This window comes from Camellia sinensis, chromosome 6 (genome assembly GCF_055761805.1).
Source record: "Camellia sinensis isolate YWXY chromosome 6, ASM5576180v1, whole genome shotgun sequence".
Taxonomy (NCBI): domain Eukaryota; kingdom Viridiplantae; phylum Streptophyta; class Magnoliopsida; order Ericales; family Theaceae; genus Camellia; species Camellia sinensis.
In genome coordinates, this window is record NC_138966.1 from 189,551,080 (window position 1) to 189,564,415 (window position 13,336).

The 13,336-nt window shown below is 42.7% G+C and overlaps 1 protein-coding gene across 1 annotated transcript; it reads right to left on the reverse strand.

The window, feature by feature from the left end:
* Nucleotides 1-431: 431 nt before the first annotated feature.
* LOC145793921 (uncharacterized) lies at nucleotides 432-1,931 on the reverse strand. The gene has a single exon (XM_082876824.1). It carries the CDS (start codon nucleotides 1,929-1,931, stop codon nucleotides 432-434), a length of 1,500 nt encoding a protein of 499 aa, XP_082732950.1.
* Nucleotides 1,932-13,336: the final 11,405 nt, after the last annotated feature.

Consider the following 13,336-nt stretch of genomic DNA (forward strand, 5'->3'; position numbering starts at 1 on the left):
TGTTTCCACCCCATTACTGCTTCTACTTTAGCAGGATCCACTGATATCCCTGATTCGGACACAACATGACCTAATAACTTTACTTCCTTCAACCAAAATTCACATTTGCTAGCTTTAGAATACAATTGGTTTTCTCTTAGAATTTGCAAAACGGTTCTCAGATGTTCTTCGTGGTCTTCCTCCGATCGTAAGTATATCAAAATATTATCAATGAATACTACCACAAATTGGTCTAAATAGGGGGTAAAAATTTTGTTCATTAAACTCATGAATACCCCAGGAGCATTTGTCAAACCAAATGGCATTACCACAAACTCATAGTGGCCATAACGGGTTCGAAATGCAGTTTTGGGTATATCTTCTCCTCTGACACGAAGTTGGCGGTATTCCGACCTAAGGTCAATTTTGGAAAAACATTTTGAACCTCTTAATTAATCGAACAAGTCATCAATTCTGCGTAAAAGATATCGATTTTTAATGGTGGCTCGATTTAGTTGTCGATAATCGATGCACAATCTTAAGGTTCCATCCTTCTTCTTGGCGAATAATGCTGGCGCTCCCCAAGGGGACGTGCTTGGTTTGATGAACTTTTTATTCAACAGTTCTTGCAACTGTTCCTTCAATTCTCGAAGTTCAGCTGGCGCCATACGATGTGGTGCTATTGAAATCGGTGAAGTCCCAGGTTGAAGCTCAATCATGAAATCTACATCTCGTTTTGGAGGTAATCCTGGTAATTCGTCAGGGAAAACGTCAGCGTACTCGCACACCACATGGGGTAATCCTGGATCCTCTCGATTTTCGTCTTCCAAAATTAGGCTTGCTAACCATCCGTTTAGTTGATCATGCCATCGCGACTTGCGACACGTTGGAGTTAGAGAATCTTGTCTATCTCCTTTAAATTGAACTTTCGTGCTGTTAAGAGGGGATACTGTCACTGTCTTACAGTAGCAATCAATAATGGCTCGATGAACTGACAACCAGTCCATTCCTAGGATGACGTCAAAATCTGACATATCCATAACTCTTAGATCACAGATCAAATGTGAACCGGAGATTTCTAGCTCGCAAGATTTACATACTAGATTTACTCGGGTTTGACCTCCGAAGGGCGAAGCGACACTCATAGCTATCCCTAGCGTCTCTGACGCTAGACCCAAACTTGTCACACATGCAGTGGATATAAAAGAATGCGAAGCTCCAGAATCAAACAATACTTTAACCCAAGAATTCATAAGGATTAACATACCTTGAATTACTGATGGGTTATCAACATCTTCTTCTTCTTGGAGAGCATACATTCTTCCTACTGCCTGTTGGTTAGTCTCTCCCGGTTTCTTTCCATTTCCTGCTCCTTGTGGTTGTGTTCTTGGTCGGCCTGCATTCTTAGAGGCTTGAGGCTGCCCCTTGTTGGTCTGGGCATGTTGAGTAGGCTTAGAACCTTGCCCTGGTTGGCATTTGTTGTATGGTTGTGCCCCTTGCTGATCCATAAAATACTTCCCACCTTGAGGACACTCACTTCGACAATGCCCCTGTTGACCACATCCGAAACATCTTCCTTTCCACTCACTTACAAAGTTTCCTCCTTGCTGGTTTCCTCGATTCTGCCTTGGTTGCTGCTGCATCCCTCCGGCATAAGGTGCTGGCGCAGGATGGTTTCTGGTGTTGCGGACTGGGCCTCCTCCGCGTGGTTGGTTGTTGTTCCTTGATCGCTGATTTCGAATGCGTTCGGAATCTGCTAACTCTCGTTCCACAATTAAAGCTCGATCCACCATCTGGGCATAGGTGGAGAGTTGCACTGCGATCAATCTTCCTCTAATGTCTGTGTCCAAACCCCATTCAAATCGCCTAACCTTATCCTTTTCATTTGCTACTATGGCTGAAGCGTACCTTGAAAGAGCTTCAAAATGGTTCACATATTGAGCGACTGACATTTTTCCTTATTTCAGTTGGAGGAACTCTTGAATCATTTCTTGTCTTAGCGAGTTAGGAAAATACTTTTCCATGAACAGGTCTTCGAACTGTCTCCAAGTTAATGTCTCTACTTGTCGAGTACTCTTGATCATTTCCCATCAATGATCTGCTTCCTTAACCTCCTACTCTTCTTCCTCTCCTACTACTAAACTTGGTTGCTTAAGAGATTTCTCTCCTCTCTTTTTTTTTTTCTTCTACCGAATGCTTGCATGCACAAGGAAGGCTTGCATGCATATATATATATATATATATATATATAAAATGCTAGTTGAAGACATCTCTTTCTCCCTCTCATTCTTTCCATTATTTTATCTTGCTCACTTTCTCAAAGTTCCAAGAATGAAAGCTTTCCCTAAATTCCAAGAGGGATGGTGGTTTCTTTTCCTAAATTCCAAGAGGGATGGTGGTTTATGGTTCCTATATCACCATGCAAACAGCCACGCAATTTTTCTTTCTTTCTTTCTTTCTTCATTTTTTTTAACACTAATTATTGAACATCCATAACATTTTTATTCTTAATAAGGCCTTTGTTAGTGATAGAATTGGGTTAATTTAAAACTAATTTTTACACTAATATACAATTCAGATAGACTGTAGACAAAATTAATTAATTAATTAATTAATTAATTTTCTTTAAAGAATAATTAAAGATGGGTTTTCACACAGCGTGGCTTCTATACACTCCTTCATGTATTTCGTACAAAAAATCTTCGACTTGTGAAGGATGTACGCACCTCAAAAGGGGTCCAGTGAAGGATCTTTTGTAGAGATGTCTCTCTGCTGTTATACTGAATCTTGCCGACTTCAATATGATCTTGTGTGCCTCCTTGTGATCGTCTGGCAGTTTCCTTCTTTCAGGAATGCTATTATTGTGTCCATCCAGCTTGGTCCCATGTCTACACACATTGCTTCACGCTCTGTGGTCAGTGGTTCAATGCTCGGGCCTGACAGGTAGTCAACCATTATCGTTCTTTCCTTTCCAGGTTGTATTGCACTAGCCAGGTTGGCCAGGGCATCGGCATGACTGTTGTCATCTCAGTTAACCTGCTGTAGTCGACAATTCTAAAACAGGGCCACCAACCTGCCTACTTCTTTTGCGTATGCCGACATACGTTCATCTCGGGGTTGCGAACTCGCCTGTTGTCTGGTTGACTATAAGCTGAGAGTCACAGAAGACTATCACCTCATCTGTTTCTGTTGCTACTGCTGCTATTGCCAGTTTCAGTCCTGCAATCAGTGCTTCATGCTCTACTTCATTGTTTGAGGCCTTGAACCCTAAATGAATGGACTGTTCTAATATCTGTCCATCTGGAGATACTAGTGCTACTCCTGCCCCCGCTCCTTGTCGGTTTGAACTCCCGTCGACAAACAGTCGAAAGGAGTCGCCGATGTAAATGTTGTAGGGTCTTAGTTTTTCTTCTTTCCTTTGTTCCATTGCCCTCGGCTGGGCTCCTTCTTGCTTATTTGGACATCATTCACCTCGGCTCAACGGAGCCCGATGTACAATGGATTCTGGCGTGAACTCGGCCACGAAGTCAGCCAAAACTTGGCCTTTGATTGCTATTCTGGGTCTGAACTCCAGGTCATACTGGCCCAAGGCCACTACCCATCTGGCTATTCTGCCTATCAGATCTCCTTGCTGCAATAGGGACTTCAAAGGGTGTTCAGTTAGCACCACAATTTTATGGGCTTGAAAGTAATGGTTCAACTTCTTTGAAGCCATTATTAAAGCCAACACCAACTTTTCTAGGGGTAAGTACTTGGTTTCTGCGTCAGCTAGGGTTTTGCTCATGTAGTAAACAGTCCTTTGTTCCCATTTTTCTTCTCGGATTACCACTGCGCTTACCGCATGTTCCGAAACTGCCAAGTACAGGAACAGTTCCTCTCCAGGTTCTGGATTTGAAAGAACTGGAGCTGTTGTCAAATACTTCTTCAAGTCGGCCAAAGCGGCTTCACACTCCTCGGTCCATAAGAAGTCTGTGGCTTTCTTCACTAAATTGAAAAAAGGTTTGCACTTGTCTGAGCTTCTGCTTATGAACCTATTCAGGGCTGCAGCCCTTCCAGTCAGCATCTGCACCTGTTTTGCCGACGTCAGGCTCTTTAACTCTAGGATAGCCTTGATCTGATCTGGGCTGGCCTCAATGCCCCTTCTGGTAGCCAGGTATCCCAAGGACTTACCAGGTTCGACTCCAAATGCACACTTTGACGCATTGAGTCGGAGCCGATATGTTTTAAGGATGTCAAAGACTGCTTTTAGGTCGGCCAAATGACCTTCAGGTTCCTTGGTCTTCATGACCATATCATCGATGTAAACTTCCACTATTCGGCCAATCAGGTGAACATCTTGGTTAGCAATCTCTGGTAAATTGCTCCTGCGTTTTTCAACCCAAAAGGCATCACTCTGTAGCAATACAGCCCTTTGGGGTAATAAACGCAGTCTTCTCTTCATCTGGGGGATACATGGCTATCTGATGGTATCCCCTATAGGCATCCAGGAAGCTCATCCTTCCATGTCCTGAAGTGGCATCCACCAGTTGGTCGATCTTAGGTAAAGAAAAACTGTCTTTGGGACAGGCCTTATTTAGGCTGGTAAAGTCCACGCAGACCCTCAATTTACCATTCTTTTTCTTTACCACCACTGTATTTGATAGCCAAGTCGGGTAATCTACCTCTTGAATGGCTTTGGCTTCCAGTAGCCTGTCTACTTCCTCTTACACTGCTTCAACGTGCATCCATGTCGGTCTTCTTGCTCGTTAGATTACAGGTTTGGCCGACCTGTCAACATTCAGTTTGTGGCAAGTGACCTCGGGGTCAATGCCAGGCATTTCGTAAGGCGTCCAGGCAAACACCTCAATGTTTTCTCTTAAGAAAGCCTCCAACTCTTTTTTCCTCTTCTTCGGCTAAGCCCGAGCCGAGAAGAAAAAAACATTCTTTATCCCCCTGCTGGATGAGGATTTTCTTCACTGCTTCTTCACTCTTCTCGGCTGGCTCCTTGCTGACGTCCTCTAGGACCTCCATGTCTTCGTCTTCGATCTCTGTCCTCTCTAGTTCTCGTATGCTGCAGGTGGATTTCATTGCTGCCATGGAGCAATTCTTTGCCTGTAGCTGATCTCCTCTGACCTCCTCTATCCCATGCTCTGTTGGGAACCGTAATAGTTGATGCAATGTTGAGGGAACAACCCTCATTACATGCAACCATGGCCTTTCCAAGATAGCATTGTAAGGGGAGGGTGTGTCGATTATAGTGAACTCTGTCTTTATTTTGTTGGTGCCAGCCTGCACCTCCAAGCTTGCTACTCCCAGTAGCCATGTCGGCGTTCCATTGAACCCGACCATTGGGCCATTAGATTGTTCCATATCGTTTGGGTGAAGGCCAAGCTCCTTGTAACATTTGACATACATGATGTCACAGGAACTGCCTTGGTCAATCAGGATGTGCTTCACTTGGCACTCCCCAGCCTGGAGGGATACTACTAAGGCATCGTTGTATGGATGCTGTACCATCTCAAGGTCGGCTTCAGTAAAGGACACTACTGGTCCCTGGCACTCCTTGGCCCGATGTCGTTTCTCCCCGACTTGGTACATGTGCTGCAAGTGCTTTACCTTCTGGGTCTCCTCCCGTATTTCATTTTCGTTGACCTTTGAGTGAATTACATTAATTACCCGAGGTCCTCCTGCCTGCGGTTGTTGTGCTAGGGGGGGTGGATGTCACGACCTAAACCCGCCCTTATGGGTTTAGCACCGTAACCGGCCAGTAATCCGTAATTACCGAAGGCCTGCTTAACAGTAATGCTAGTAATACAGAGTAAAAGGGCTGGCGAAAGCCAAAACAGTAAATAAAAGATGTCTAATAAGCTGTGACACTCTGAATACAAAAAGACTTTTTATAAATATGCCACATTGACAACCAAAACATATATATATGCAACATATACACAAACATCCATGTCAGGAATCGAATCCCTAACTATAACTGTACAGTAGGGGTCTATAACATCTATTACAAAACAGAAACAGAATGGTGAATCCGAACACCCCAAAACAGCCGTAGCTTGAATGGACTTGGAACCTCGAGGTGAGGCACAGTGGCTGGCTTGACAAAACAAGAGCTAATTCGATGCTCCTAGCTCCGGTCCGGTGCCTGGACACCTACATATATATATATATATATAAACAGTGAGCTAAAACCCAGTGAATAACAGTTATGTAAAGAGGTTAATGATGAATGCCCTTTCAGTAATTAAACAGTCATATCAGTCACTTAGAAACCATAGCAGTCATATGTGGTGCATCCCATAGCAAAACAGTACAGTAGGTCTTAACAGACCGAACAGTCAGTCGATGGCCATCATAACAGTAACAGTAGTGGTTCCAAACATGGGAATCGACAAAGATCTCCGTGTCAGTAGCAGTAACAGTACAGTAACAGTAAATTGCTATGGATGCCACGAATACAGTTTACAAACAGGACAAACATTCATTCATTAAACAATAACATTTTAGTAAGCAGAACAGTTGATCATTCAGAAAATAATCATAATTGAACATATCTTTACAACATTGTTACTCACGGAGCACTGGGCTATAGACAAGCTAACGAGCGTCCTCGGATGCCAACCCTTCAGTTGTAGAACAAACACACACTCGGGATTAATAACTTAGCCCCTAATTATGCTTGGTGTGGTTCTATGAATGCCTAGGATGGAATAAGGATGCAAAAATGCACTTTAAAACACTTTTCAGAATTTTTCAAAAAACAGAGGTCTCGCTTAAGCGTGGCTTTCTACGCTCGAGCGAGCTTTCCAAAACAGAGGGGTCACCCGAGCGTGGACTTCCTCGCTCGAGCGGTCTGTAAAAATGCAAAAAGTGCTGGATGTTGAAAATCTCTGCTCGACGCTCGCTATAGACGCACCCAAACGTCTCGGGAAAATCCCGTTTTGTTCATTGGGCTCACTACAGTATGGACTCAAATGTCATGGTTCTGAATCTAATCTCGCAAAGTGCAATGCGAGATTGATAAATCACCAAAGAGTCCAAATCCGGCAAATCGTTTTGAAAAATTGATTTTTTGAAAGAAGTGCCAAACATGGACTGTTTTACCAGATACAGAGTCGCCACCTAAATATTTTATTTTGGGGAATTTAGGAAACCTTGAATCGTGCCTAAGGCCACGTGTCCGCCATCACCAAAGTTGCCTCGGCTCGGGAACTTGGGTACGAGAGGGGAAGGTCATGCAATGAGCACCCCCGCTCACCCGATCAAAGATCGGCCTTTACTAATATGATATCTTGTTTTTGAAAACACATGTGCTCTTATTCCGGTTATTAACCTAGAATTACTATGTGACGCGTACATCATACAAGTATAGACTGGATTGCCTAAGTTGGAACAAAACATCTCATATTTGTTTTTGAAAGCAGTTTGCTACTCGCGAGTAGGCTAAAATGCGGGTTTTGTCACCCTCAAGTGGGCTTAGAAAACATGGTGGTTTGCCACTCTCAAGTGAGCTTAAAACTCGCAATCAATGAATTATTCCAATTCAAGTAATCCAACCTTCACCCACAGGCATTTAGGCAGTTATATCACATAAGCAGCTAGCCTCATGGCAAGCATGCTATCATGGCAGTTACTCACACACATGCAAGGATACTAAAGCATAAACACTTACCGAGTACTCCGAGCCAAAACAAAAGCTATGTTAGAAATCAATGCATGATCCTAGCTATGTCAAGAATGCTTAATGCAACACATACAAAATGCAACTAAGATAAGCTCGGCTATTCTAAAATGTCATGTGAAATGCAATTTGATACATGTATTCAAACAGGAATTGAAATACAATGAAGTTAGTATGATGCACCGAGCCCGGTGCATGCAAGACAAATGAATGGATGCAAACATGCGAGCATAAGGATGCTAATTGAAACATGCTCTAAAACTAACCATCGTAAGCTGGTAAATAAAAGGGGGAAAGAAATGGGGGTTGGAAGACATGCATCACACACACACTCACACACACACACACACTTATTTACAACAATTGTGCCCTCTCGACGGAGGATCCAAATGAATAATACAGAACCAACTAGCTAATCTAAGCTAATCTAATTAAACTAGTTATTACACAACAGAATGAATAACAAGCTATAGCTAATTATTATACAACTCTAACTAATTAACAAATTAACTAAGTTAGTAATTGAATAAGCATATAAACTATATGATGTAGGCTGCCTCAGCTCTGCTTTGGATGACAAAGGATGCATGCATACTCGAGTCGCCTTGTTCGGAAATCCCTCGCGACGCCCCAATTTGCCTCTGTTTGCAATTGATCTCAGAAACTTGCACCAAGCTCCAGAGAGATGAAACTCCACCTTGGGAATTTGTAGGGATGCTGCCGACCAGATATTGGCCTTGGAGACCACCTGCCGACCACTTTTTGTGGTGAAAACCAGAAAAAGTGGTCGGCCAGCCACTTTATTTGGTCGGCTGACCAGTTTTTGCTGCTGGTTTTTGGTTTTCTACAACAGAGGGCAAGAAAGTGGCATGGCAAAGTATTTACAACACATGTATGCGCGACCACCCTCCCTATCTTTACATAAGCTCAAGGGAGTGTAGGTCCCGACCCTCGGCCCACCAATCATGCATCTCGATGCATGATGGCCGAGGAGCCGAATTGTGCAACTCAATATGGAATGAATGCACATACAAACACCTAAAGCCTAGAACTCCGTCATGTATACTCAAGAGTGTCGGCGACCGGGAATCGAGGTACGTTTCAATCACTTCGAGTATGAAACATGCCTTGTTTCCCGTGTTTGGACTAACGCCTATTCCAAACACAATGCAACAAACATGGCATGCACAATGCGACTCAATTATGCAGCTTAATGCAACACAACTTGGACATGCAAGCATGCCAAGGATGATCATGCAAGCATGCAAACTAACATACACGATGCTATGAACTATATGGCATACACAACGCTCATGACACTAACATACACAATGCACGTGGTAACCAACATACATAATGCAATGAAAATGGCATGCACAAGTGCAATGATCAATCATGTAACAACATGACATGCTCAATACTACGAACTACATGACATACTTAATGCGCAATGGACTTAAACCGAAATGAATAGGCCCTAGCCATGTCCAAATCAGCAGCCATTGATGATGAAATCAAGGCGCCAAAACGCACACAAAATGTATAATGCAATGGCCCAAGCCTAAGGCACAAAATACAACTCTCCAAGAGCATTGAAAAAATGAAACATGGAGTACAATGGCATGTGTTCCAGCACTGAAATGGCATACAAAATGACTTCGAATCATGCAAACAACTCACGCAATGCACGTTGAAAGGCTCAAGTATCGAAAGCTAGTAAAGCATATTACACTAGAGACATGTAAGGCGATGCTCAAATGACCAAACCAACCCCAAACAGACCCTATGCAGGCCAAAACAGTAGCAAAATGAGTTGGGATGATGGCTTTGAAAGGCATAAAAATGGGGCTCACGCAATGGCTCACAAATAGGGCATAAAAGCATAACTCTAAAGAGCACTTAAAGAGTGGAAAAATATGGAAGTATAACAGCCCTACATGCTCTGAAATAACATTCCCAATGATGCCAAAACATGCAAATATCTCGAGTTAAGCATGCAAGAGACCTTAAAACTCAAAGCTAGTTAAGGCTATTACACAACAAGCATGCATGGCAAGCATCATTCGACCAAGAGGCCTCAAAACAAAGCTAAGGCAGCCTAAAATATGAACAAAACCATGTTGGAACAAAGCCAAAATGTGCTAGAATAACGAGCCAAAACATCATGCGAACCATGCTAGTAAACAAGATTTACACTACAAGCATATGGAGCATGTGAGAGGTTACCAAACCAGCCAAAAACAGAGCTATGACATGTCAAATGATGACAAAAAAAACACTGAAATTGAGCTAAAACATGCTAGATTGACATGCTACCTTGATGAGCCATAAATGGGAATACACTACACATATGAGAAGCATGCCAAGGGTGACCAAACCAACCATGGACAGAGTCTAGGAAGGCCCTAAAAGTCACCAAAAAGTGCCTGAATCAAGCCTTGAAAGTATGAAAATGTATGCTCCTTTGATAGGCCAAAATGCAAGTAAACAAGACAAAAAGAGAGAGGGTCAACCCTCTCTGATTTAGGACCTCAAAACCACATGTCAACCACTGAAAATCCACTGGATTTCAGTGGCTAAAAGGCCAAGCAAGGATTAGCTTAAAGGCCCTAAGGCATGGCACAAAACAAGGCCAAACAAGGCATGCAAGAGGATAGGAGACCCTCAGCACCTAAGAGGCCTTAAACAAACATGTTAAGTGCTAAAAAATGAAGCTTTTTAGTTGAAAACAAAGCTCAAATAAGCATGTAAGTATGGCTAAGAGAATGATCAAGACAAAGCTTAAAAGGAGAGAAAAGAGGTTACCTTTGAAGCACTGCAATACCAGCAAGTTTCTCAGCCAAAACCCAGCTTTTCAACCTCCAAAAAGGTCCTCCAAGAACCTCAGTTCAATGATGGGGTGTATGGTTAAGAGTTGTGGCATAAAGGTGAAGAACAACACACACTTTAGGCACCAAATATAGAGATATAGAGGGAGATATACACTTGTGCCTTAGGCAAAATTCAGAACCTCTGGAACGGAGAGGGAGAGCCTCTCTTATAAGAAAACAAAGGGTTCAAGCTTCTTGGAGAAACTAAACTTGGATGCAATCCCTCCATACACGTGCATGGAGGATATAGTCTGTGCCCTCCAGCTGGCACAACTGGCATCCATTCAGTCTGACAAAACAGGGGGAAAGCTATCGACCACTTAAAATGGTTGGCCTGCTACTTGCAGTGGTCAGCCGACCACTTCAAGTGGTCTCCCAAAAAAAAAGTGGTCGGCAAGGGGAATTGATGGTCTCCACACTGAAAGCAAGCCAATGGTGGGGTGGAGACCAGAAAAGGTGGCCCAAAGACCAAGAAAACTAGTTTCCCGACCAGAAAACCGGCTGGCGGGGGGGAAAGTGGTCTCCAAGGGAAAAACTGGTCTCCCACCCTCGTATCACCTTTCAAGCAAGGAAAACAAGGTTTGTACCAAAAATAAACTAACACGGATGCAAAACGAGAGTTCAGGAGGCAAAGCACGCAGCCGGAAGCCTCGAAAACTGGTTGTTGAGCACCAACAGTGGTATGCAACCACAAAAGTGGTCTCCCGGACCACAGTGTCCCTCTAGACAGGGGAAACAAGGTGTGGTCCAAAAACCAAGCCAAACGGAGAATGTTAAGCGGTCCCGAGACAAGGCGTACGGCCGAAGGCTCCAAAAATTGGAAATTGATCTCCAAACGGGAAAAGTGGTCTACGACCGCGAAGAGTGGTCTACAAGACCTCTCCCTTCCTCCGGGAAAAGAAACAGAGTTCGGTCCTCAGACAGAGCCGAAGCACAAAAGAGTTCAGAGGCCTAGAGGCAAGGTTCTCAGCCAAAACTTCGAAACCTCTAAACGAGCACAACATGCACCATCACCGAGCACTCAATCGATGACGTTTGAGTCTTAAAGTCGGTCAAAAATAGGGTGTCTACACTCGCTCGATGCTCACTCGAGCGTGAGACACAGTCCTCGCTCGAGTGTGCATCTGCGTGCACCAAAAATCTAAGAGCTTGCAATCTACGCTCGAGCCATCATTCCTTCACTCGAGCGGAGCTCTGAACAAAAGATGGTCGCTCGAGCGTGGAATCCTTCACTCGAGCATAGAAGCCAAAATCTGGAATTTCCAGATTTACCTCCCAAGCTCAAACCAAGCATTCAACACTTCAAAACTCAACCTTTTGGGCTAATTTTCTGGAAAACACTTGAAAACTCATAGTATAACATGTCTTTGAAGATCAATTTGTAAAATCAAGCCCAAAGGTAAGCCAATTCGAACACAAATTCAAATGTAAATATGAAGAACAATTCCAAAATCATACATGCATGAGTTCCCATGAACTCTAATGCTCTAAGGCATGATAAAATGCAAAATTGAGCTCAAGAATATGATCAATTCATGGATCAAAACCAAAATAGAAATATGCATGTGGGAATTTCATGAAAATGACTTCAAAACACTATTATATGGACATACATGCACACAATGCCTCATAATTCAACACTTTGAGCTAAAACTTAACTCTAATCTCCAATGTTTCCATGAACCATGCAAGATGCAACTTAATTTCATAAATAAAAGGATGAATTCTCTACCTTACGTCTAGAATTCCATGGGTGGAAGCTCAAATATGCAAATTCCCTTCAATTCCTTCTAATTTTCCAAGCCAATTTTGATGAACTCAAGTTTTCTCCTCTCTCTCTCTCTCTCTCTCTCTCTCTCTCTCTTTGGTTTTGGCCTAGGAAGATGGATGAAAATGATGCCAACATATAACAAGGAGAATAAACAATGGCCTAGAATTGTCCACTAAGTGGCAATAAGGTAATTTACTTGAACTAATGTGATTTAACATTATTTAATCTAATTTAATCATTCCAAATCAAATTTCAATTAAATCTACCATAAAATCACATAAATTCTAATTAACACATAACACCAATCAGTTTCTGATTCGGCCACCGATAAGGCCCTCAATTTGCAGTTTGAAATTAAAACATGAACGAATACATGAACAAATTCATTCAGAAATCAAACAGATAGAAATGCATTTAAAACAATACACTCCTACAATCAATTTAGGATTTTATTCTAATCAATTACTTATCATGCTTAATCACAGATTAGCATTAATCAGAGGTGAGGGTTGTCACAGTCTTCCCTCTTTAAAAAGAGTTTGGTCCTCCAAACTCGGATTACCTTCATTCTGGAAGAACACTGGATCCAGAGGGAACAGTTCAGGATATCTCTTTAACATATCATCTTCCCTTTCCCAAGTGGCATAAACGCCACCATGGTTTTGCCATTCAACTTTCACTAGCGATATTTATTTGTTTCTCAACTTCTTGATCCGTCGGTTCACAATCTGAATAGGCCGTTCTTCATAAGTGTAGTCATCACTTAGCACTACACGGGTAGGCTCAATAACATGGAAGGGATCCCAAAGATAATCCCTTAACATTGAAATATGGAAGACATTATGCATATGCCCCATTTCAGGAGGAAGCGCTACTTGATACGCCACTGGATTAATTTTTTCAATGATTTCATACGGTCCAACATACCTTGGTGCTAGCTTACCCTTGACTCCAAAACGAGTTTGACCCTTCATTGGTGTCATTTTAACAAAAACGTGTTCACCTACTTCATATTCCCTGTCTCGTCTTCGGACATCCGCATAACTT